We start from the raw sequence: 26,765 nt of genomic DNA on the forward strand, positions 1-26,765 counted from the left end.
GGAACATTTGGAGGCTGGGCCTCCGTTCTCCTGGAAGCAAGAGGGCTGGGAAGCCCTGGACTTAATGACCTTTCTCAAACTGGTCCTGAGGCCTCCTCTGCTCTGGGGAAATCACACAGTGGTCCCTTGGTCATGTAGAAGTAAGTCAAGTAACCCCCGGTGACCTTGGTTGCAAATGATGACCTTGGCAAAGCTGCCCAAATGCTAACACTTCTGATGGAATGCCGAATATTCTGTGTCCTAATATCATAGTCTGAAATTCACCACCACCCCCAAATAAAAAACCACAAGGAAATGGGTCTCTAGGAAAATAAAATTTTAATGTGAGGTTATTAACTAGTGGGAAGGGGTGATTGAGAGACAAGATTTAGGGTGGAGATGGGCAGGGATGGAAGAACTATCTGGAGGGGAATGGTTCTCCAACTTGGCTGCACACTGGAGTTCCCAGGGAACTTTTAAAAATACTCATGCTGGCGAAGTGGATTTGGCTCAACTGATAGAGCGTCCGCCTACCACATGGGAGGTCCAGGGTTCAAACCCCGGGCCTCCTGACTCATGTGGTGAGCTGGCCCAAGCGTAGTGCTGATGCACACAATGAGTGCCGTGCCAGGCAGGGGTGTCCCCCACATAGGGGAGCCCCACACACAAGGAGTGTGCCCTGCAAGGAGAGCCTCCCCACACAAAAAGTGTACAGCCTGCCCAGGAGTGGCGCCACACACACAGAGAGCTGACGCAGCAAGATGATGCAACAAAAAGAGACACAGATTCGCGGTGCCGCTGACAAGAATACAAGCAGACACAGAAGAACACACAGTGAATGGACACAGAGAGAAGACAAGACGGGGGTGGAGGGGAGGGGAGAGAAATAAATTTAAAAAAAATTTTTTTAAGTCCTCATGCTGGAGCCCGCCCCCCAGCGAATCTGATATCATGGTTCTGGGGCACAGCATGGATACTGAGAGCTTTAAAAGCTCCCCAGAAGAAAGAAGCCTTACACAAGAAAGTCAGCACTACATGATTTCATCTATAAAAAATTCTATGACAGGCAAAACTAATCTATGGTAAAGAAAAAAAATCTGAACATTGACAGTTTCTGATGGAGAAGTGGAGGTACAGATTAACTGGGAGGAAGTAGGCAGGCACTTTCTGGGGTGAAGGGAATGTTCTATATTTTGATAAGGCTTGGGTTTCTCAGGTATATGCATTTGTCACAAAGTAAACGGTAGCAGCCTTATTCACAATAGCCAAAAGGTGGAAACAACCCAAGTGTCCATCAACAGATGAATAGGAAAACATAATGTGATACAGTTATACAATGGCACACCATCGACCATAAAAGGGAATGAAGTTCTGACAAATGCTACAACATGGACGAACCTTGAACACATCTCCTTGAGTGAAATAAGCCAGGGCAAATATTGTATAGCTTCACTTGTATGAAATACCAAGAATAAGCAAATTCATAGAGACACAAAGTAGACTAGAGATTGCCTGTTACCACGATAAATTTTTAAAAAGTGAATGATGCACTTAAGATTTGTACATTTTGCTGTTAGATAAATTTTAACAGAATGAAAAGGGATCACAAAAATGGAATTCTCGTTAATGATATGGGTGCTGCACTGTTTAGGGGTGAAATGTCCTTGTGTGCAACTGATTTTGAAAAGCATCAAAGAAAACCTAAGATGGACAGATAAAGGGGTGAACAGATATAGGATAAAGCAAATATATATCAAAATGTTAATTGTAGAATCTAGAGATGGGTATATGAGTATTCACTCTACAGTCCTTCCAAGTTTACTCTCATGTCTTAAATTTTTCATAACAACATACTGGGGGAGCTCTCCAGGTAATTCTAATGTTCAGCCAAAGCTGGCGCTAAGGAGAGAAGAATGTCTTTTTTATACAAACATTCCAGAATACCGGCTCTGCTTCCAGGAAAGAAGGTCATGCATCCACTCATTCTCTAGGGCCAAGGGGCCATCCACGGGTGAGCAGGGGACACCCCCATCACAGTCACCTGAAGGGGCTCATTCAAGGGCAGTTTCCCACCCCTCCCTAGAGCCACTGACTCAGAACCTCTGAGACAGATCCAGAAATCTGCTTTTTTAACAATCCCTCAGGTAACTGTGAAGACTACCCAAAGTTTGAGCAATGCAGCTCAAACTTGGGTGGGTGAGTGGGTTGTTCAGAGATGCTGTCCTTGAAAAGCAGGTATGTGGGGGCATGAGGCAGTGAAGAGAGGGGTAGAGGACAGTGCAGGGGATGCATGGGGAAGGGGAGGAGGTGGTGGGCTTCCCTTTCCTTGAGACAACCGTGACCCAAGATGGAAGAGACAGAGCCCAGTTTCACAGCCTCACATACGCTGGCTCAGCCTCCCAAACAGCCCCTCTCTTGTTTTACACAGATGCCCACATCCATGGAGGAAATCATGCGGCTAGCCAAAATTATGGCAAGAAGTGGGGAGTTAACGCCATCTCCAGAATGCTGTCTTAGAAATCACTTCTTATTAATTTGGGAGTTGCAATGAACTTAAACCACAAGCATGAGAATCCAAGAGCGCTAAACCTGCAATTTGAAAAATGATCAAAGTTATGAGCTGAAAATTCATTTAAAATCAGGAAGGAAGGAAGGAATGTGCAGCTGAAAATCCAGGCCAGCCCAAGAGGGCCCTCAAGGTACTCCATCTCAGGAGACCACATCCTCCAATCCATCAGAGTCTCACTAAAGGGCCAAGTGATTAGAGGTGACCCCGACCCTTCCACAAGGAACTCAGGCCATTGAGTCATCGGAGAGTGATCTGCTATGCTCCATAAATTCTGCTTGGGGCAAAAAGACCAGGCATGCTCACTCTCCCTCTGTGTGAGCTAAAGGAGAAGAACCAAGGGGAAGCATTTTGCCACTGCCTGTGGGTACTCTGGAGTCTGGTTAAAATTGTAAGAAGACACACAGCAGCCTGGTGGGGATGGAGATTCTCTCCATCCTGAAGCAACCGAGCTTGCAGCCAGCTCTGTATTTCAACCAGCTGTGTGCACCTGGACAAGTCAACATGGCTTCTGCCTTCACAAGGGCACGGGCTCTGTCTTAACAAAGTGATCAAGCGTCACTCGAGGCCAGACACTGGGCTATGGCTTCCGTACATGCAGTTTTCAAATATACCCACACATACTTTGGCATCCTTCTATGGAAAGGGGGGTCCCTGTCCATTCTCCTTGAATTTGGACTGACTTTAGTGGGCCATGATTAACCAACAGAATGCAGAATGCACAGCTTCCCAGGCTAGGTCAGAAGAGGACATGCAGCTTCTGCCAGCCCTCGTGTAAGAGGTCTGACTACCCTGGGTCCATCCCACTGGACAGGCCAGCTGAAGGCCCCAGTCCAGAGCCAGCATCATCTGCCTGTCACATGAGTGAGCCATCCTGGACATCCAGCCCAGTCGTGCCTTCAGGTACCTGCAGCTGCAGCCGGCCTCTGGGACCCCAAGCAAGAACCGCCCAGCTGAGCCCTTCCCAAATTCCTGACCCACGATCTTGGGAACAAAACAGAAGGGCTTCTTGCATCACCTCTCTCAGAGAGGTGGCGAGCAATGCCGGTCTTTTTGCTGCCAGCAGTATCTGTGGACACTCACTGAGGGCTGTATCTAACTCATGACTGTATCTAACTCGGGGCTTTGATGGCTTCAGAGCTTTCCATGGCAGGATAAAGGCTGCCTGTTGTGGGCGCATTAGAGGGGAGTGGTCTCCGGAGCTGGGACCCGAAGCCCCAGTTTGGCTGCTCTGGATTCTGAGTCCCATACAGATGGGATAGTTTGGAGCCCAGGGCTTCCCAGCCAGACCAAGTTTTAAAGGCATTTGCTATGCAACAGTAGGGACAAACACATTACCTCATCTCATCCGGGCAGCAACCCTGGAGGTTAATTCTATAATTAGCCCCCTTTTAACACAGGGGAAAACAGAGGCTCAGTGGAGGAGGAGAGCCCCAGAGCTCCTCAGTGTAGTAGCCTAGACCCAAATTCCAGAACCTCATTAGTAGGGCCGCCCCTCTGATTTAGTCATCTTCGTGCCCAGCACAGAGAAAGCATTCAACCAGTGTGTTGGTTGAATGAACAAATCAACAGCTGCTCAAAAGATGAAAAAATAAGTAATAAATGAACTCCTGGGCCTCAGTTTCCCCTTCTGCAAAAGGAGGCACTTGAACCAGATGCTGCCCCTGCTACCTCTAGAATCCCATGCTCCTTAGAGCAGCTCTCCTCATCAGTGACCTGTCTGGGTACCGCTCCAGCTGGCCTCCAGGCCTTCAAAATCTCACCCCGGTCTAGACCTCTAGACTTCTAGACCTTTCCACTTCTTCCTGGTTGCAACCCAGAAAATCCTTTTTCTCTTCCCAACAGACTCAAATCCCATTCTTTCTATGGGGGTCTATAGCTCCATAACCCCTCCCCAGCGCCAGCCCTCTGATTGCTAGGAAGTTCAGAACTTGTTTGAACACATCTTAAAAATCGAAGCGAAGTTCTAAGAAAGCAACATTCCATGAAAACGCAGGGCCTGGATCATTTCAAATAGCCATGAAGCTCCCAAATCACTCCTTTTAGGATGAGCTTTCATGTGAATTTCCCAAGGTTCTGTCATTGGCACATCACCTTGATAGTGTTTGCCAAATCTTTATACCAGCTCTGCTGCTATATTTGTTAATCTTTTCCCTTAAATTAGCCTTAAATCAACCTTCCTTCTTTCCTTCCAACTTAGTCTCACCCTGAACTATAACATCTATGAACTCACAGGTCTGATGTGGCACATGTCTGTTCACCACCTACATAATCTCATTTGTCACCAGTTAGGAGCACTGCACTTTGGGAAACATTGGTTCGGGGAAGAAGATTTTTTAGAACCACAGATTAACTTTTCTAAGTAACCTTGGCACATATTTTAATCAGTCTGCCAGAGGCTGGATTTTATAACATGTGTCTTTTCTTCTTTGGGCTTCTCTATAGCTCTCCCATTTGTACAATGAACAGTTAACTGCTGTTGTAATGAGAAGCCATAAATGAATGTTGGAAAATAACTAAAGCATCATCCACATTTTCCAAACATAGAGCAGTGGGTGAAGAGAGATGGTGGGGGACAGACCTCAGCCAAGCTAATCCACACGTTCTTTAAGTGGGGTAACCACAAGTTAATGCTTCGCATAGCCCCACTACACTCCCCCTTCTTCTAATTGTGGGGATTAGAGGAAATTGCATCTCCCTTGCTTTTCTCCCCAGGCCAGCTGCAGCCGGTGCTTGCTGGACAGGAAACAGGATTACGAGATTTACCGGCCTGGCCGGATTGCTGCAGAGCCCGAGAGCCATAGCCCCACTTGTTACTGCGTACTGCACCTGGGCGTGGGGTCACGGCCCAGAATGAATTCTGAACACAAGTGAAACTAGGAGGAACAGGGAGTTTTTCCCCTAATCAGGTAAATTCTATTGAGTGAGTACTAGGTTCTGAGCAGGCCACAGGCACTTTTCTCATATAATTCTTCCCACGATCCTAGAAAGTAGAGGCTGTTCTTATGCTCCTTCTACAAATGAGGATGCTGAGGCCCCATGAGGTTGAGCACTTGCCCAAGGACACACGCTGCTAAATGGCAGCGCAAGGCTTGAGTGCCAGGTTTGTCTGACCCCCAAAGCCTTTCACTGAAGCGGTCAGCTTCCCTCTGCTGCCCAGAGGCCACCTCCAGTGACCTGGGCAGATGACCCTGCCCACTCTCCCAACCTGGCTGGGTCAATGGTTACATTGAGTCCTCTGGTCCCCCCACCCAAAAAAACTCCTAACATGTCCGCAAAGATTCTTAGATTGAGAGTTTTGACCCAGCGTGTCAATTCCTGAATGCCTCTTAATTACCAGCCGCCTTTTGCATCTGCAAAACTCTACCCAGGAAGGACAACTAGTCCAGCCTCAGCTGATCTGCAGGAGCCGGGGGGATGGCCAGGACAGCCGACGGAGGCAAACGTCGAGCCCTCTGCCGAGAGATGCAGACAGTAGTGTGTGTGCAGCCACGTGGACTCAGGGTCCCTCACGCAGGAAAGAGGCACTTCCCCGTCTTTCTCTCCCGGGATGTCCACCACTTGTCCACTCAGATTCCAAAGTGCAAGGCCCTGGTCTAGTGCAGGAAAGCAGTGAGGGGGGCCAGGGAGTACAGACACCCGGTCCCCGGCCAAAAGAAGCCCACCCATCGCTGATGGGCAGGTACGGCCCAGGTGATGGAGGCAAGGATGGAGTTTGAGGCCGACCCAACCTGTGTTCCAAGGGCCAAAAATTATGGAAAGAACAGCAGATTTGGAGCACAACATCTCCTTCAGCACGACTGACAGAGTGTGACACAGATGCCCGGGAGGGCAAGAGCCCGGATTGCAGAGGGCGTGGTCAACCACTCCAAGGACTTGGGACCGGATACCCAGGGCCCAAGTGCCGTAGGGTGCGGCAGGACCTTGTCTGACCTGTGGTTTACAAGGATCTCTTTGGCTGCTGCCAGGAGAATGTACTGGAGAAGAACAGGACTGAAATCGAGGCCCAAAGAAGTCAGAGGCCGTGGCAGGCGAGGCTGGGGGTGGCCGACATGAGCAGCTCAGGAGGAGCTGGGGCAGGGGCATGAATTCTGAGCTAGGCTGAGGTAGATGCCACAGGACATGGGGACTGGTTATGTTTGGTGGGGGTGATTTACGACACCTTAAAGTCATGACCCCCACCTGCTCCTGACCTGCAGGAAGGAGGGAAGGGGAGAAGAGGGGGTGTGAAGTTCTGATCCTACCATGCTACAACATGATGCACCTTCGCAGCATCAGTCACAAAAGAGCACACAGTGTAGGAGTCCTTTCACGTGAGAGCTGAGAACAGAGAAATCTACTGAGATCGGAAGTCCATTCGTGGCTGCTCAGGGCGGGAGGGTAACGCCTCCAGGGTTTCTTTTGGAGGTGATAAAAATGTTCTAAAATTGAGTGTGGTGATAGTTGTATACATTTGTGAAAACACTAAAAACCACCGGACTGTACACTTCAAACAGGTATTTTATGGTAGTGAATTATGTCTCAATAAAGCTGTTGTTTTTTTAAGTGGGGAGGAGTAAATCCTGGGGTGGCCGGCTTAAAGGGGTGGTAGCCATCACAGACTGGACCTTCTCCAGCGGGACTCTGATGGGGACTTCACTTGGCAAAGGTCAAGCTGCCTTGGCAGTAAACAGCCAGCAGAATGGGTTGGGATTTTAAACACTGCAGGGCTAAAAACCTGGCACTCGAGTCCAGGGCCACACACATTTTGACCCCTCTCAGCTAAGATGTGATCTTTGCTGTCAAGTCTTCCACGGGCTATATGACTTAATCAAACTCCAATTTCAAAATGTAGAAGCTCATCGCCTCAAAGCCAAACATTTGTTTTAATAGTGTTTTAAGAACTTGGTTGCTTTAGCCACCGAAGGGTCATACTAATCCACAATCAAGAAGGAAACCAATTACGAACACCCAATAACGAGCACAGAGAGGCATCCCCGAGGGTGGTTATGTGTGGCACACCTGAACATCATGTCACATCTATTTTTTAAAAAGCATAATTAGACCTGGTGAGTCTGCTCTCTAAAACCAGTGTCCATGGCGTGTATTTCCAAGGTCATTGTTAAAACCACAGAGCAGCTGCCTCTCTTTCTCTTTCTTCAGACTCTTCTCTTTCTTTGAATGAATGTGTCTGTCCATCTGTCTTCCAGAAAGGATAAAGGAAAGCATCCTCAATGATCTCTTTTTATTTCGAAATACTAAACCCAAAAGAGGAGGAAAATAAAAAATCCCTTATTGGTCAAAAGGATTAAGATGTATTCCTACTTCTCTTGCCATATGGTAAATAATTTTGGAAGCCTATCAAGAGGAAGAGAATATGTTTGACAAAATTGGCAATGCTTGTACAATCCTTTCAAATCAAACCAAATTCCCACTATGTACATTTGCTGCAGCCCCTTCTATTCATCATATCAGCGACTGTGACCACAGGATATGTAAAAATACCGAGCAATTTTTAGCACCAGCTTCCACTCCCCCGATGCCCTGGACACCACATGGTGTCCTGAGTGGCGGCTCTCCACCCCCAGGAAATCAAGTCATTAACTTCCCTTTCATTTACCGAGGGCTGTTGCCAGAAAGAAAATTATTCATCGGCTGTGACTTATGGGAAGAGAGAGAGGACTCAGCTGAAGACAGAGGAGGAGAGAAAGCAAAGAAAGAGGAGAGCGTGGTGGCTTTTGGTCCCTTGGCGGTGGGAGAAAGCCAGGCTCCCTCACGCCCCCTCGCCTGGACAGGATTCACTCTCGAAGTTTCCTGATAGGGCCAACCACAGGCGAGGATGATCAGAGGGCGGGGCTGCAGGAGCACCCCTCTCCTGGCCTCCCCTTCTCCAGGGGTAGGAGAGCAGAAGGCTGGGGGTGGGAGGCACTAGTTCCCTGCTGGCTGCCCCGGGCTGTGGGCAGGAGAGGGAGCCGGGAGCCCACTCCCTTACCTCTGCATTCTTGACATTCTGTGGAGCTCCATGTCATCACTGCCCCGGAATCCTTTGGCAAAGGGGTTGTTCTCGATCTTTAGTTGGGTGATCTGCAGGAAGGAAAGGAGAGAGCTAGTTTTCACTCGATGGCTACAAGCCACCCCGTGCCATGAGCTAACAATAAGGGTCATGGGGAACGTGGAAACGCAACCTCTGGCAACCAAAGGAAGCAAATGAAGGCAGCCACATTGGCAGGACCCACCACCTCATTTGAGCGGAGGCTTTGAAAAATGTCCTAGATCAGACTGCTTTTAAAAGGGGAAAAAACCTGCATTTGGTTTACCCATTAATTGGATTCGTATATATACCCTGCCCGGTTCCAATCATGGTTTTGTTTGTTTTTTCATCAAATACTGGCATTTTGCATTTCCAACACACTCGAGGCCTCCACGCCCAATCCCCGCCCGCTCTGGAACATTGTACTAGCTGGGGTAACTGTCCCACGTCCAGCAGGGTAGCAATCTCCATGGGAATGGCATGGCTCACATGCATTTCTGGAGAGACCACATCTTGATTATTGTTTTCCAAAACCCTACCATGCCTCATAGCTCATCTCATAATTTCACAGAGTTTGCTAACTCAGGTGGAGGGTGCTTAACAAAATAAACCAATTTATGTGATTATGACATACATGATAGTTACCGCACGGCTTCAAACTTCTTACATTTCCTCGTCAGGGAAGAGAGAGCCCTCCCTTTGGGAGCTCAGGCTTGCAATGAACAAAGCATAGCAATAGAATAGGGTCTTGCTAGACATTTTGGTTCAAGGCCCAGAATTGCGATGTAAAGCCATCAACACTACTTTATATTACTGTGCGTGTACAGTAGCAGATCCAGGTGACAGAATGCATCCATATGGAGTCCGCCCATCATACATGGGCTATAAAATGCATGTGCTTGCTAGAAGCATTTCCTAAAAGTTATGCATAAATTGAATTTTTATATGTTGGCTCACTTCATGGGTGCCAGGGCAGCATTCCTCACACTTTGGTCTAAAGTTCACCTTCACAATCATTGTCATATCTCTATATTCCCTGGATACTTACTTGCTTAACATTTTTGTTTGCATCACATCACTTTTTATGTAAATTTATTTCACACAAAAATATAACATGTCTCTATTGATGATCAACTAAAAGTATTTGCTTTCAATAAAAAAGAAAAGAGTGTTATCCAATTCTTCCTACTGGTACCTGAAGAAAGGTCTAAATCCAAGACCTGCCTCTCCTTTGTTGCAAGGGGAGATTAGAAACTTTTCAGGGGGTATTTAGTACAAAGTCCTAAACTGAAACTCTCTCCCTGATGGAAGAATGGAAAGATAATTGAAAAGAAACAAGTTTCTCTGTATGTTTTCATCATATGCAATGCCACCCCCAAAAAAAATCATCTCATGTACCCCAGCAGTACAGCTTTAGACTCTGAGAAACTCTTTACAGGGTGAGTTAATGAATGGTACTCTCTAATTTGTTCATTTGGGGATGGGGCGGGGGGGGGGGGGAGACATTCTGGTATATCCAGTTTTCTGGAAGAAATGGCCCATGAGGTTTTCTTCTAACTCTAAGACTCTATGAACACAAATTACTGTGTGTGTGTGCATTCACAATAGAAATATATGTATAATTACCATTTTTTAAATATGTGTGTACACATATACACACACACACACATATTTACCCATTCTTACAGGCCTCTGATTCTGTGTTGATGTTTCAGAATGAAGAGAAAAGTTATTAAAAAATCCTTTTGGGAAAAGGTCTATAAAATGTACATTCCTGAATCCAGTTCTCTTTCAAAAGTCTGAAAGCCCATCATCTCATGGTAACTGCCATCCCACTCAGGTTGGTTACATTAAAATGCAACCCAACTGACCCCAAATCATTTATTTTAAAAGGAGTCTTGAAAATTTAAGTAAAAATTAGGTCATTTAAAAAGGGGTGGGGGAAACTCTGGCCTCCCCCAGAGTCACTGAAGCCAGACCCTGGAATTGTTGAAGACAATGAGGGTATGGCATCAGGAAAGAATTAGGGCCATTGCACGCTCTCACTGCCCTACCAAGAGCTCACAACAAAATACTGCCCTAAGAGAAAGAAAAGGGCGGGTTTTAATAGACGTTTTTATCAGCCAAATCTTTTGCTCAAAGCCATTGCACATGATAGAGCAATTTACTATATACACACTTAGGTCCATTGATCTTGCATATGTCTCATTGAATAGCCTGAATATATGCATCTATAGGCTGTAAAAATCACCCTTGATAAATGTTAACATGCAAGCCTAACTGCAGGCAAAAATGTCCATGTTATTTTGAATATGCCAGTCACCTACTCTAAGCCTGTCTTTGAAATTTCCTTCCTAATATGCTGTGTGTTTGCTCATGAGTACGTGAACTGACACACCTGGATGTCCAGGCTCCGCCAAAGGGCTCCACTGCAACTAACTTCTGTTCACCATACAAATGTACTCCTCCCCCCCAATCAGCACAAACCCGGATATCCGGGGGGGAGAGTTAGAGGTCGGGGGCTGGGGGCGAATATAAATACCAGCTCCAACTGGTGAGACAGAGGCTGTAAAAGTTAATGAGAATAATTGTTGCAAATTCTTGCTTTTGGAAAGAAAAAAAAAACCCTCACGAAGGCCAAAAATCTTAATTATTTCTCTCTATTAGGGGTTCATTTCCTGGTCCCAACCAGAAAGCTCATACCTCATAAATATGGTCTCCTTACACAATGATTTAAGCAGGAGAAAAATGCCTTTCAGTGGCAAAGTAAGTTAATATCGAGGGATAGACGTGGTTGTAGACACAGCCATTGTTGCAAGAGCAGGGAAATGAAATGCCCACGTGACCTTTTCTTAACACCTAAATATTTCTAGGGATTGCTATGGGAGCTGCTGACAACTGCAGTGAAAACCTTACAAAAACGTGTTTCACAGAGTGAACGTCACTGGGGAAGATTCGAGTTTTTAAATATCTTTTTCAAGCTGTCAACCATCTGGGGAAATAACTCCCAAATCCAGCCTGGGATCACAGCTGGGCTGAGGAAGTATACCGCGTCACTAAGAGACCTGCAGTATACAGGACGAGACAGTGGGGGAAGAAACGAACTCTGCCACATACCTGCTTTCCACTTGGAACCTGTATTCAAGAAAGGCACCCAAGAAAGATGGAGAGAGAGAAGTCTGAGGTACTGAGCTGTTTTGACCAAAAACAGCCAGCTAGTTTTTCCCCAAATCGTCCTGGCAATATAATCCTATCACCTGCTTTTCTTTTCTTTCACTTCTCATCTGCCCATGGCATGAGGCCAGGCAAACAGTTCTGCTGGAATTGAACCGATCAGGGAACGGACTAACTAAACCACTAAGGCTGGTACTTGTAGTTGTTTTTCAGCCACTGCAAAAAGAACTTTTTTAAAAATCACCACCATCTTTCAGGTGGAGTCTTCCAGAGGCTGCATTGTCAGTGATCAATAAATCAATCGGTTATATAGTCAATCAATGGAATTACCACTGAGAGCCTCTGTGCTTCCCCTGCCAAGTACTGCACCCTGCCTTCGGCACGGAAGATCTCGTTTAATCCTCACAACGCCCTACAAGCTGGGTTCCATCATCATCCCCATTTCAGAGATGGGGAGACAGGGACAGGTAATTTGCCCCAAGTCCAGTGGATGTGCACCCAGGCAGGCTGACGCTGCTCCTCACTAAACCCTACACTAGGTGGCTAAGAGCTCAGCTGGCTTCTCCACATGAGGTCATGAGTCTAAACAGCCCGACCAGGTGGGACAATAAAGTAATGAGACTGATTCCACAAATCACCTAACAACCCTGGCCCGCTTGTTTCAATCACACATCATATATCCATGAGGGGAGTGTTTGCAGGGGACCTCGACTTGACTGGAAGCTTTCGACTTGCTCTGACAAAGAAACAAGGTGCCTTTTCCGTATGCTACAAATAAGAAGACCTTTCTGTATGAGCTCCTGGACCCAAACAAGAGAAAAATTTTTAAAAAGCAAATCTTACGTGTACACCCTTTATGTGCTCATCAAATACCCAAATGCATATTTGGAGACACATTTTCAGACCCCTGAGCATTTAGACACACAGTCTCCTGGACTCACGTATACACTGCATTGGACAAGCACTCCTTCACACACACAGATGATCACTAAATATATTAATAGGGGAAGAAAAACTTTAATAGTGATTGGGGGGGATTAGGTATGTTTGACAAGTGATTATGGCTTGCTTTCACAGGCGTGTAAATATGCCAAACCTATCAAATTGTGTGCTTCAAATATGTACAGCTTGTTGTGTGTCTGGCATGCCTAAATGCAGCTGTGAGCAAAGGGGGAGCAATCTAAGTGTGGGCTGCCCCAGACTGCTCACACGTGGGTGGTACACAAAGCTCAGGCATTTCCCAGAGGACCTGGGCACCCACCCTGCACAGTTCATGGCAAGTCACTTTCATATTTCCACCCTTTCCTATCCCTCCTGTGTGAACCTGGACTTCCTGGGGGGTAGGAAAGAAGGTCTGATATATTTTTAGACCGTCTGTCAGGTCTAGGAGCCTCTATATATATATGGGGGGGGGTGAGTTTTCTCACTGCTATTTTTTTCCTTTTTTTTCCTGTGACCGTCACCACAAAGTTTAAACATAGGTTTAGAGCAGCTGCAGGGGGAACAGGTTTCTAGCAGCCAGACTCAAATTGTCCTGAAATAGTTTTGCTACTTGCAGGACATTTGACCTAAGCTTTTTCGCTCCTGCTGGTTCAACCAGTGGGAGGAGCGCAGAGAAATGTTCCTTCCCCTTTAGCAAGTAATTGTTTTTGGGGGGGAGTAGGTTTTCTTGTGGCGAGCTCTCTCAAGACCTGGGTTCCCAGACAGGACCATTCATCACTGCTTGGTTGGGTCATTGACAACCCGAATTGGGAGATTACCCACAATATTTTGCAACGGCCTCGGTCTCAATGGGGGCATTATCTGCCAGGCAGCCTGCACTGGAATGACCTTCATGGAGTGACAAGGAGTTTTGGGGTGCTAAGCCTGCCTAGTGCCCTTCCCTGGCCTCTTATGGCCTGGCCCCATGGTAGCCTGCAGCTCCCTCACCCTTTCCTTGCAGGTGGGAATTCAGCTACGAGGGGGAAGGGCGCCACCCCCCCCACCTCCATCTCTGTAAATTTGCCCACGTGACCTGCCCTCACTGACCCCGTGTAGGCCTTCCTGCACTTTCCTCCCACGCCGTCTAACCCCAAATCACTGCCTAATCCTCCTAATAGTCTCCAAGCCCCAGGGCAGCAGCCCCTCCCAGCTCCTATGTCTTGCCTTTCCAGATTGAGATAGTTTCGTAAGAAGGTTTTAGGAATCGTTAAATGCTACCCCCCCACACCCCCAAGGAAATGAATCCACATGCACTCAAGTTTCTAAAGGACAGAACTGAACCAAGCCAAGGCAGGGCAAGCCCTCTCTCCTGCAGAAAAAGAGAAGATGCTCTCTCCACCTGCGATCCTGGGTGCCCCTGCCCCCATGTCATTATCAAGTCCAAACGGGGCCCTGGATTTTGAGCCGCGGGGTCTGATGTGTGCAGTCTGCCACCATTCCACTTCTATGCCAAGCTGCAACCATCTCATCTTCTCTCAGTCCATGCATTTGTGCACCCCCAGCCTCTCTGGCCCTCTCGCCCATTACCTGGCTCCTGCTCCCCTCACATCGCTGTGCACTGCAGGGGATTGTTTAAGTCCTGGTGCAATGTTCTGGGCTGCTGGTGCTATGGGCTGCTTTTTGGTTTTGTTTTGTTTTAACAATGCAAACTTTGCTTTAGTACATGGTCCAGGGTCCCCATAACTGGCATAATTAGGGAAGCATCAGGACAGCCCAACCCAAGGTTTCTGGCAACTTTGCCACCTGCTCCAATGAGAGTTGAGATGCATCCAAAAGGCAAAAGACTGAGGCCCAGCTGGAAAGGGTGGCCCCACGAAGGCCCACACCAAGGGCACAGAGTCACCCAATAAAGTGTCCCTTTTTTCTCACATATCCTTTCCTGATTACAGTGGGATGCCTTCTCCTTGCATTTATTTGGGTGCCTAAACGTCTATGGTTTGACAAGTTTCTTTTCTAATTTGTGTGTGTGTGCACACAACGGTTTTGTTAAATTCATTAATATAGCAGACGCAGCTAAATCCTTCTTCTACACCTCTGTCCCTGCCCCAACACCCTGGGGGTAATCTTGGTGTGCGCTGTGTGGCTGGACGAGGCCACCAATAAGGCAGATTTATGCAAATGAGCCGGCGGCCACCAGGCCGCAGTGCTCCCTGGGTTTGACTTTACCTTATGGTTCTGGTAGGAAGTCACCGCGATAAACGCTGTCTCAGGAAAGACGTGGGTACAGAACGCAGTATTTTTGGAGCCAAATCCATTATTTTCATCAGCTTTCACGATGTGTAATCTGGGCTGGTATTTGTGCATGGAATTTAGGATAATCTAAATAACATAAAAGAAAGTGAGATTGTAAGATGAGCAAAACTGCACTGTTTCCAGACGAAATCCCACTCCCCACCCTCAAAATTAGTCTCCTTGTGGAACTGAAGAAGTGGATCTGGAGTAAGAAAACAGAGGTTTTGGGAAGGAGGCTTTCAGGTAAAACTGATAAATTACCAATTGATAAATTATTTGATGTTTTTGACAACTGGGAAAAATTCTGCTAATAGGTATATGGTATCTCTGATGGAATATTTGGGAAAATTTAGACATAAGTTTAAAAATTGTACAAGTTAACAGGAAATGCAGTGGAAGATGATGGGCTGTGGTTCACAGAACAAATAGGAGAAAGTTTTCTTCTGAGCAATAACAAATATATAATACTAACATAGAATGTAATAATTGGGTGGGTTGGAGGGAAAATACACCAAATGTAAGATCTGGGCTATAGTTGGTAGTAATACTTTGACAATGCTCTCTCATAGTATTTAACAAATGTTTCACAACAATGAAAGGTTTAGGTAGTGGGGAGATGGGTGGAAGGGAGCCTTGTATGATGATATGCATATTTGTTTTGTAAGTTCACAAATTTTACTCTACACTTATCATCCATGTATATGTATGAATGATATACTTCAATAAAATTTTATTTTTAAAACACAAAAAAATTAGACTCTCAAAAAATAGATTTTTTTCCTGTTTTGAGAAGGGGCCAGTGATTTCATTAAAAAGAAACACTTCAAAAATGATAATTCCCAACCAAGATAGCTGGAGTAATATTCAGAAAATCTACCCAAAGCACACACAACAGGAAATCAGGGTTCTGAATAAAGTTTGCTTAATATATTAACTCCCTGTATTGGGCACTTCCTGCCCCCAACGGGAGCAGAATGAGTCGTGAGTGAGGAATGGGCGACCTGGGGTAAGCCAGGCAGCAATTTTGGAATGAAAAGAAGGAGAAAAAAAAAAACACACAAACTCTAAAGGCTGCAAGAGAAGAGACCAGACCGGGTCTTAGAGAAGAGATGCAGAGCTGGACGACCAGCCATGGGCTGGCTGCACTGTCTTTCCTTTGGGTTTGGAGTGGATACATAGACCCCATATCTTGGCCGGTGGTTTGGGGAATGTGCAAAGTGGAGTCAGTGGGGGGAAAAAGACCTGAGGGGCTGATGGAGGACTCAGCAAACTTGCTCGGCCCTCTAAGGCTGGTGAGAGGCTGGAAGGAAGCGCCCGCCGCCATCCCCAGCAAAGGAGAAAGGGCCTGCAGCCCTCCAGGCTCCCCTTCTCCAACGTTATCAGCCTCTCAGGACCCAGTTAAGATCATCTCAGAGCGTGGCCCCGGCCAGGACTGCTGCGTCTGCTTTTTCCAGAACGTTCTCTCTCTCCTTCCTTCCTATCTTCCCCATGTTTAGGGGTGCTCCCCGGGGGGGAAAGTGGCACCTTCGCTGCTGTGGCTGCAATGCTGCCGCTGCTCTTTGCAGGGGGGCTGCGCTTCCTGTAGGATCTCCAGGCCCCATATCCTTGCTGGAGCCGGAGCCTTGCCTACAAGATGAACATCTTTACTAGTAAAACTGAGTTTGTTGTTCTAACAACGCTTGGGTTTTGATACCCCCGGGAGGCGGTGAAGGCTAATATTTATCCAGGCGCTCTGATGCATCCCCACCCAACAGGCGAATGGGCTGACAGCGCGATTGAAGCCTGGAAATCTGGCCTGCTTTGCCGCAGGACCCCACGGTGGAGCAGCAAAGGCCGTCTCGGGGTCTTTGATTATTTGCACTGATGACCCTGGGGCAGGATTCTTGGGGCTAACTCTGGGGGCCCGCAGGGAGGCGCGGGGAAGGGAGCCGGGACCGCGCCGGGGGAGGGGCCAGAAGCCCAGGGCCCCAGGCCTGCCAGACCCCGGCCGCGCGCCTCTAATCTCCGGCCGCCTCCCTGGCCCAAAGCGACGCCGGCAGGGGCGGCGTGGCGACAGAGAGGCTCAGCAGGGACCCGCAGCCGCTGCTGCCCCCGGGGGCCGGCGTGACCATCGCCCGAGCTAAGCCAAATTGCTTTGACGGCCAGGGACAGCGCGAAGGCGATCTAATGGCTCCTAATTTCATTAGGGCAGCTCTGGATTCCCAATCCGGAATTTGGGGGAGGAATGCGTGGCAGTTGAGGGAATCAAAAGCAACTTGGAGCGCCTTTGGCCCGTCCCCAGCTTTGGTGGCATCTGCAGCCCGCGGGAAGGTGGGGCTGCGTGCCTCCTCCAGGCGCCTTCCCCGGACACCACCATCCCAGCGCGACCCCAAAACCCACACCTGGAGCAGCAGAGGGAAAGTTAGGAGCTGAAACAGGCCTGGAGGACAATCCCACTTCCGGCGTTAAGGTTCTCGGCCTCCAGAAAGATGCCAGCGGAGAAAGGCTCGCGGGACCTTTCCAAAATGGGTTCCGCCTCTCCTGGCGCGTAAACCTAAGGCATGCATTCAATTCAGCAGGTACACCCGCATGCCGGGAGCCGACGAGCAGGCAGGCCCAGAGCCGTTCTGCGGCAGACACACTAGCAGGAAGGGTGCTGCAGGCAAGTCAACTTGGTTTGGATGGAAAGGAAGCCGGCATTTTCCCCACTGCGCCCTTTTCGAGGGCCTTTCCTGCACCATGGCAGTGGCATAGAACCAGAGGAGGCCTTTTGCCCCCTCTTGTCCAGCTAAGCCGGTGGCCAGCAGTTCCTTCACACCATCAACTACAGGGATGAGAGTGGCACTGGGCGCACCCGTGGAGGCAGACTTCTTCTGGCTCAGGCCCCACTAGTCCAATGCTTTAGCTGCGCTCTCACTTGCACCTTCACAAACCACTAGCGCTCCTTCCCAAGCCCGTTGCTGCCCAGCCCCCTCCTTTCCCCAATTTGGGAAATGCCCCCAATGCCGCTTCTCTATGCAGAGACAGCCTGGCAGGACACAAAAGCACTTTTAGAATCAGAGAGACCTGGCCTCACATTCCTGTTTCCACCTGCAAATCTGCATGGCCTTGGGTAAGTCACCTCCCCTCCCGGTGACTCCCATTTACAAAAGCTGCATCTTTCTGTCCCAGTCGCTAAGCTGCCAAGAGGACCAAATGGCAGAAAATGAATGAGCGCACTGCCTTGTCGAATCATCAAAGTAAATGTTCTAGACATAGAATTCCATGGCCATCTTCTGTCCTGGTCAGTACTTATTTTCAAGGGAGAAATTTGGGGACACTTTTTAAGGGTCAAACCAGCTAATTCTTGTTGAGAAACTAGCCCGGTATTTCGGCTTTTGCTTGTTTTTCCTTTGGGGAAGAGGGGGTAGCAGAGAAGGAACCCTGCTGAGAATCTGCCAAATGCTACCCATTCTCTCCCCAGGGGGAAACCGGGTACCCATCCTCGTACACGGAATATTGGGCCCCTTTCTCTGGAGGTGGATGCAGAATTTGCATTGAAGCCCTCATCCCGGTTTGCCTGCTCTGGATATGGGGGCGGGGGAAGCTGGAAGCTGGAGAAACTATTTGCCCAAGGGCAGGTATCCAGCGGAAAAAGTGGCCCTGGAATGGAAGTTCTCTCGTGGGCTGGCTCCCCATCTGTACAAGAGGGGCATGTGGCCTGGCCTGGGATGGACAGCGCCAGCACACCGCAGGGGGCAGGCGGAGAACCAGGCACCCTCGGTCCAGTCACCAGGGGAGGAGAGACCCCGAGCACAGGCCAGGGCCACGCAGAGGACGGCAACGCAGCCCGTGTCTGATAGAGGAGAGGCAGAGAAAGGAAAGAAGCAGAAAGAGAAAAGGGAAGGGAAGGGAAAGCTGAATTAGAAGGTGGCAAAGTAAGAGAAAAGGAAAGAGCAGAGGTGAGAATGGAGAGAAACAGGAAGAGAAAGGAAGGCAGATCGAGGAGCAGAAAGAGACCAAGGTGGGAAAAAAAGGGAGCAAGGGAAAAGAGGAGTGTGGCTGCAAGGAGCAAAGAGAGAGAAGACGGGTGAGAACGGAGAAAGGCGAGAGGGAGAACGCAAGGACGCGAGGTGGGCTGCGAGCCACACTTACGTGCCCAAAGGGGTCCAGGTGATTGTTGGTGAGCTTGAGTTTCTGGAAGGAGACGAGCTGCCGCATCCAATGCGCCCCTGTGGCCGGCGAGTCCGGGTGCACGTAGAGGCGGCCGGGCATGGCGGGCTCCGCTTTGCCGGTCACAGACCTAGACCAAGGAGAGGTGTGACCCGCTGGCCGGCGGGCAGCCCAGAGCTGGCACGGTGGGCTGCCGAGTGTGGCCCAGAAACACTCTGCAAACGACCGACCCTCAGATCTCGCTCGGGCATCCACTGGGGGCCATCCCGGGCGTCCCCCCAGAGAGCCTGGAGCCTGGCTCTTTATTCGTTTGCCTAATTCCTCCCTTAGCGCCCGCGGCAGCGCAGAAGGATCTTGAAGCCGCTTGCTGCCCATGAACAATCGTGGGTTTTGGGAGCCTCACAAGCAAAAAGTCTCAGAAAACTCCTTGAGGGTTTTCAAAGAGGGCTTTCCCTCCAAGCCTCTGCACGCTTGGCAGCCGTGGGGCAATATAACCGAGAAATAGGCCTCTCCTTTTTTTCCAGGTTAAAGGAAATAACACTGGCCGATTTTGCAATTTCATAAAAAGGCATGTTTAAAGGAGTAACTCATAAAAAATAATTGTAAATGGTTTTACGCCCCTTAGAAATACCTCCAGCCTTTAGTAACAATAACTCCCTTTAAAAAAAAAAATCATCCACAACCAGCGAGTGTAGTCATTGCATTAGGCAAGAACCTCACTTTGAGCCTCCACGTTCCCATCTATAAAATGGGATTAGTGACTGTTATTTCTTCGACTCAGGGTTGTTAGGGGGATGCAACAGAATAGGCACAAAATCGTCTAGCACACAGTAGTAGCTTTAAAAATGTGTATTAGGTCCATGGGAAGGGGGAATTCCGTTTTTACCGGCCCGTCTGTCCTCCCCCAGGGCCCCGGGGCCTACCATTTGTTATCTGCAAACTTGTATCTGTGGTCGTCTGCAGGAACGATGTCCATGAGAAGAATGTACTTGGTTTTGGGGTTAAGACCAGTCACCTTCACTTTGTAACTGGGAAACATCCGCCTAGGGAATGGGGTGGGGGGGAGGAGAGGGAGAGAGGTTGAAGATTGGTGTTAATGGCAATATTCTGAAGGGCACATTGAGAAATTTTAACAGAAGAAAGGATTTCTTGAGAAACAGGGGAGTGAAAATTGGCCCCGCTCCGCTCCCACCAAGATCCATCCCGCGTTTCCTAGAAGTTAAGGGGAGTAGGAAGTTGAAGGGATGAGAAAGAGGAGACCGGTGGCAACTGTTGTCTCTGGGAGGAAAATAGAAACCAGGAGCTGAGGGCTTTCAGAGAACTAGTTTAGGAGGGGACCTGAAAAGGACCCCATTTTAGCTCTTGCTGACTGCTCTTTGCAGGGCCAGGCATCTGCTCTTTTGGGGGGCTCTAGAGAAGGTTTACCAGGCACAAAGCTGGTCTTTTCCTCCGTCCTGCCAGGTGCTTCCACCCATCAGCGCTGGGCTGCGGTGTCACGTGGACACGAAGGTGTATGTGCTCTGGGGACACACTCACGGCTTTGCACGCGTGGCTGAGCACACACTCCCTGTCTCGGCTTGGGTCCCTCGTCCCCAGAGCTGGACGATCTAGCCCCGTGGCTGACCTCTGACACGGGCCTCTGAGGGCTGGAGTTTATTCCTAAATGCCCCACGACTCCTCCAAGGCGCCAGGCACTCTTTCTCGCAGAGGCGAGACTCGGTGGCCCTCCGCAGAGAAATTCAAAACCCATCCGGCTTCAGTTTCCGCCAGAACGCGGGCCTGAACTCGGGATCCGGTGGTTAGAAAGCGGGCAGCGCCCGTCGACGCTGCGCGCACTGCCCCTGAGCACCCCGGCGCACTCCCCGTTCCTAACCCGCTTCGGGCGGCCTGCGCCCCGGGACGCAGGGACTCGCAGGCTGGCGGGGAGCGAAGCGACGGGTTGCTGCGGCCTGGCTCGCTCAGGAAGGGCAGGAAAGTGAGCGCAGGCCTCCCCTTTCGAGCCCCGGAGCGGGAGCCCCGCGGTGTTTATCGGCTCCGTCGCGCCCGGAGGCGGAGGCCCAGGATCGCAGGCCTTTTATAGTTAGATCCTCTCGGCTTCGGCTGGGAGGACGGGCGGCAGCGGCCGGGCAGCAGCGGCCGGGGCGCTCCAGGCTCCGCGGAATGGGCAGACCTCAATGCTTTGGTGTAAACAGAACGCGCCTCCCAGCTCACTCGGGCCTCGGGTGGAGCGGGAGGGGAGCAGACGTTGTTTAATTTCAAATAATAATAAATGTCACTGGTGCCAGTTTACTGCCGGAGGCTTCGGCCGGAGAACCGGGGCATCTGGCGAGGCGGCTCCACCCTCCCCCTTCACCCAGCGGGTGCCTCGGGCCTACCCGCTGGTCCCCCTTCGCAGCCTGCTCTGGGTGCACGCTGGGCTTTCCGCCTTCGGAGCACCAGATGAGGAGCCGGCGGGATGCGGGGAAGGGGCTCCGGCGCGCACTCACTCACGCTCTAAGGCGCAGGGCGGCAAGGCTCCCCCCCTCCCCCACCAGGACGGCCTCGCTAGCTAAGACTCCTGGAGCTCTTAAAAGGCAGGCCCGGGTGAGTGTCTTGGCGAAGCTGCCGTGTTTATCGGTGTCTGTATATAGAGCCCGGCCGAGCCCCGGTTCAGTTTCAAAGGCTTCGCCTGATTTCTATAAACAATGGAAGAGGTAGCGAATACATGCAACGATTCAGAGTTTGGCAATTGGGTGGGACCCTGGAACCATGCCAAGGTCACGGAGGGTGGGAAGTGGGAGTGGGGGCGAGGAATCCAGGGGAGACCCGGTGAAACCCAAAGCCACTCTCATCCCCTAGTCTTCTCCGGGCCTGTTTTCCCTTTCTCGCTGCCTCCTCTCTTCCTTTCTCCATTTTTAATCGGTCCAGATAGCTTGGCCTCCCAAGCTCTTTATTAGTCCCGGATCCGAACCAGGTGGAAGAAATGCCCGGCTTCGGAGGGGCGCAGTTTCAGGGAATTTCCCCCATCCTGCTTGGGAGCGATGGAGGAATTCTCCCTGGACCTCTTTAAAAAGAACTGACTGGTACAAACTTTTGGTTCTTCTCTCCCTTTGTCTCTCCTTCTCTTCTTTGCTTTCTCTTGGTTCCCTCTCTTTTCTCCCCTCTCCTTTCTCGCCTGTCTCCCGGTCCACCTTTGCTGCTGCTTTGTCCTCTCTCCCAGTTTCCCCTGGCCCCTTCCCGGGAAGTGGCCGCCTCACCTTCCAGCCTTGGTTATGATCATTTCCGTGCCGACTTCGTGAAACTTCAGCCACAGCTCTCTTTCATGGAGAAACACCTTGATGCCTTCCATGCCCTGCAGGAAGGAGATTAAAGTCAGACCTAGACAAGCCGGGGGGGGGGGGGGGCGGGGGGGGGGGACCGTGGGCCTTCCCTCACCTGCCCCAAACTCCCCAGAAACCCTGAGGCCACATCGCCTTCATTCTGGGGCCCTGAGGGCCCGAAGGTGGCAAGCTGCCCCAGCCCACTACAAGGCTGCCCGGGCTCTGGAACAGCCGGCAGCCTCTCCCTAGGAATCCCGGTGTCAACTCAGCCCCAGAGGGGGTGTGCAGCCACCACTTGATCCCCAGGAGTGCCCTCTCCCCCTAATACCACCGGCATAATGCTAGAGAATCATCCCTGCCTTTCCAGGGTGCTCGGAAATGTCCACAGGGAGGAAGGGGCTGAGAAAAAAAGGGGGGGGGGCAATTTCAAACGGTTTGGCCAAGAAGCAGAAATGGGCAAAAGGGGGAAGGAGGAGAAACTTTTCAATCTAGAAATAACCCACTCAGGATACTCTTATATAGACACCTATGTGCCCAAACATAAAATATACAGAAGTGCAAATACTGTATATGTGCGTATTTATTTATTCTCAACCAGGGTTGCAAATTTAAATTTTACAAAGTATATATTATGTACCCACAGCCCCAAATAAAAATTAATTCTGAATGTCTCTATTAATAAACTTTCAAAGGCCTTCCCCCATGCAGCTCCTTTCACCCTGAGCTGTGCAGATTATTGGACACAAGGTGAAGTCATTTAAACAATTTCGCTTTCAAGTTAAAGTTATTTTACAAAACCAATGCAAAAAAAATGCACTCAGTCTCCATTTTGAAATAATTTGTAACTGCCCAATCAGTGGACTTGCTTTACCTTTTAAAAAGAAATCTGTAAGTTTCCCATCTATGTGCCCAAGCTCTCTGTTTCTCTACAAATGTGCATACATTTTCCTGGCCTTTCAAGGGCAAAGGAGAGGGGCAGGGAACAGCCAGGACAAACATCGAATTCCCAGGAATGAAGGGTTTTACCTACGTCTAAGTATCTCTTAAACTCAATTTGCGCCGCTTCGCGCCAGTTGACACCCTATTTGAAATGCGTCGGGGTCTGCCAAGGCCGCCCCGGGGCACCCCAGCGCGCCGGGGTTCAGCGCCAGGAGCGCGCGGCCGGGTTCCTCGCTCGCTCGGGCCCAGCTTACCAGCCAGGCGAGCCCGCAGCTCGGTGCACCCTCGAGACCCAGCCCTGAGCTCTCCCCGCCGCCAGGAAGGGCGCACTAGCCCGCCGGGCCCTGACCCAAAGACAAATGGTGCCCGCGCGGGTCGCGGCGGCGGCGGCGCGGAGAAGACGGGTGGAGGCGAAGGCTACGGAAGATCTGAAGAGGGGTCAAGCCATCGCTCCTGCCGTCCTGAAGCGGCCGCTGACCCGGCCCTTAATGAGGCGATCTGGGCCGGGTCTACACCAGTGCAGCAGGAGAGGAGTTATCCAAGCCTTTGTTAGCTGGCCCCAAAGAGCTGGATAATTGAGACTTCCCTTAAAAACGAAATACATGTCCAAATTCCTCTCGACATTGGGGTAATTGTCACAAAAGGGGGCGATTAGGATACACTGGTATTTGGCCAGAGAAAGGTGGGATTGAATGGGAGTAAAAAGAAAGAGGGATGACAATGGGCGGCGGGTTTGGGTGTTTTTCCTCGGGCGGGGGCTCGGCAGGTTCTCGGGCTCGGCCTCCTCCGCCCGGTTGGGGTTCTTGCAAAGGGCCCCAAGGCGGGCGATCTTCTTACCTGCTGGGTGAAGGCGGCCTGCGGGGACGACGGGGACTTGCTGGGGGCCCCTAGCGCGCTCTCGGATTTCGAGTCGCAGGGCAAGTCCTTGGGGTCTGGCTCCAGAGGCGTGTGCGCCAGGCCAAAGCCCTCGTCTGCGGCGGCCATGGTGCGCCCGGCGCGGTGCCTGCGCCGCAGGGTTCTGCTCTGAGGACCGGGGAGAGGGTGCAATTAGAGAAGTTTGGAGAGCGCAGTTCTAAAGACAGAGGCGGCACTTTGGTCGCCGGGTTCCCGCGGCCAGCACCCCAAAGCAGAAGGGCCTATCATTACCATTACTATTATTTCATGACCACGCACAACCTCCTGTGAAAGCCCCGCGTCAGACCCGGAGGCAGCGAGGCCGGCACCAGCCAGTTGCCCGTCAAATTTGTCTGGACTTCTGGAAGAGCCAATAAAGATAAGGAGTCGGTATTTTTGGAAGCCATCGGGTACAGACCCAAAACAAAACAAAACAAAAACCCAGTGTCCTTTGGAGAATTTTTTTTTCGTCCTGGAATTACAGGAGACTGTCAGAACTCTATTAAACCTCGCAAGAGGTTTTTTTTTTTTTTTCTGCAAGAGGCCAAATGCCTGCAACAACCCGCCTCTTGCAAAACCAAACACATACAGGGGAGGGATGTGCAGATTGAGAAACCAGGTCCACGGAATTCACGGTCATCGTTTATCAATCACAGTTCTTAAAATTAAAAGCCTTCCGCTTTCCCCCGACCTTAAACAAACAAAAAAAGTTAAGTCTAAAAAATTAGCCAAGCAGGAGCCCAGGAGAGAAAAGCGACGGTGCCGCAGCAGCTCGGAGGGCGGCGCATCACCGGGTGCCCGAGGCCCTGCTCAGCGCCGGCCTGGGTGCGCCTTTTCCTGCTCTCCCGGCTGCGCAGCCCCGGGCGGGCACTGCTCGGGCGGCCAGGCCGAGAAAGGTTTCTTGCAGCTTCCACCCGGCCTGGCCCGCGGGGGCTGCAGGGCCCAGCTCGGGCTTGGCGAGGGCAAAATTCGGTCCCAGACCCAGCATAGGCTCGAGGCGCTGCAGCCGCCGCCCGGGTCGGACGCGAAGGCCCGAGTGTGTGTTCTGTCGCGGTCGGAGCCTGCACGATACCAGCCGCGAAACTTCCCAAGCTCCAGGGGGCCCTCCTCCTGCTCTTGGAGCTCCTTCCAGTCCCCTCCGCGTTCCCAAATAGTGGTTTCCCCTCAAAGACAGGGGAGATGAGGAAGGGGGTGCAAAGGGTGGCCCCCAAAATCTTAGCAGCCCCTGAAGCGAAAGGCTGGGTCCCATCCCGGAACTGCAGAAGAGAGGAGAGCTTCCGCGGACCGACTTCTCCGCAGCTTCCCTCACTGGGGCGAGGCGGGGACGGAGCCCCGCCGCCGGCTCACAACAAAAGAAAGCGGGGCTGGCGCCCCCACACGCGCGCCCCTCCACTGCTGGCCCGGGAGAGGATCCTACCCCGCGCCCTCGCCAGGAGCTCGGGACTCGCCGGGCCGAACCAGATGCGGCTTGACAGAACCAGGCCGCGCGTCCGGCAAACCTCCACGCCGCTCCCCGAGCCCCGACCGCCTCCCCGGCTCAACGAGCGGGGCAGCTCCCGGAGCGCGAAATCGCCACGAGCCGGGCGGCCGGGCATCCAGGGTGAGGCTGGAAAGCCACGTTCGCGCCGCCCGGAGCAGGCGGTGCTCCCTCCCGCGCCTCCCGGGCCATCGGCGGGGACGGTTACCTCACTCGGCGAAGCCGCGGCGTTCACCGCATCCCCTCTTGCTCCTAGCAGGGAAGCCAGCGGCGAGGCGGGGGCGCGGGCATGGTGGCTCCCGGGGTTATGCGGGGAACGGCTTGCCCAGACTAGCGGCTACGGCTGCCTACAAAGGAACACCCACCGCTGCAGCTTCGGCGGCGACTGCCCGAGGCCGAAACACACCTCCTCCGCGCTCGGTCTCCCCCAAGTTCTTCCCAGCGGTCCGGCGCCAGCAGGCTCCCCAGAACGCCCAGCAGCAGCCTCCGGGGGCACCCGCAGCGGCGGCGTCTCCGGGCTCCCTCTTGCTTTGCAAGCCCAGGGAGGGAAAGAGGGAGCCGTGGGAAGGGTGGAAGCCGTTTCTGAACGCCGCTTTAGGGTTAAAGTTCTGGAATCCGAGGTGAGACACCGTTCCTCCGCCCCACCCCCCCTCAATACAAACAGGCTCAGCTGAGCTCCACACGCGGGGCGCCTGGGTGCTTGCAAAGTACTGGAATTGCCTCTCCAGCTAACTGGGACCTCACGCCGCCTTCTCTCCTCTCCTCTCCTCCCCTCTCCCTCTCTCTCCTTCCCCCTCTCCCCTCCCTCTCCTTCCTCTCCCCCCCACCATCTTTTGCACTAGATTTCCCGAACCGCCAAACCACAACCTGACTCCCCAACCCAGACCTCGCCGTCACCCCCTCCTCTCCACCCCCTTTCCAACCTCCATCCATCTCCGCTTCTCGGAGCCCGCGGCGGCTGCAAAAATTCCTGCACAAAGCATCGCAAACCCGCTCGGCTTCTGCCCGGGAAGTAATCTCGGCGGCGCGAGCGGGCGGAGAAGTGTGAACGCACGACAAGCGCACACGCACGCACTGCCGTGC

General features: G+C 51.2%; 1 protein-coding gene across 2 annotated transcripts in view; it reads right to left on the reverse strand.

Moving 5' to 3' along the window:
* TBX5 (T-box transcription factor 5) overlaps positions 1-26,765 on the reverse strand; it is a 43,202-nt gene that overhangs the window by 14,806 nt on the left and 1,631 nt on the right. Inside the window, exons 1-7 of one of the 2 annotated variants that reach the window (XM_058281410.1) lie at positions 24,458-24,555; positions 24,149-24,334; positions 22,310-22,404; positions 19,997-20,116; positions 19,056-19,203; positions 14,877-15,029; positions 8,517-8,608 (exon numbers count right to left, since the gene is read on the reverse strand). In XM_058281410.1, coding sequence (XP_058137393.1) covers positions 8,517-8,608; positions 14,877-15,029; positions 19,056-19,203; positions 19,997-20,116; positions 22,310-22,404; positions 24,149-24,334; positions 24,458-24,460 — 797 coding nt within the window. In that variant the 5' untranslated portion in view covers positions 24,461-24,555. Of the gene's footprint in view, positions 1-8,516; positions 8,609-14,876; positions 15,030-19,055; positions 19,204-19,996; positions 20,117-22,309; positions 22,405-24,148; positions 24,335-24,457; positions 24,556-26,765 lie in introns of those variants that run through there. The other variant, XM_058281411.1, reaches the window with a different exon arrangement.

The sequence above is a fragment of the Dasypus novemcinctus genome, chromosome 19 (genome assembly GCF_030445035.2).
Source record: "Dasypus novemcinctus isolate mDasNov1 chromosome 19, mDasNov1.1.hap2, whole genome shotgun sequence".
NCBI lineage: Eukaryota > Metazoa > Chordata > Mammalia > Cingulata > Dasypodidae > Dasypus > Dasypus novemcinctus.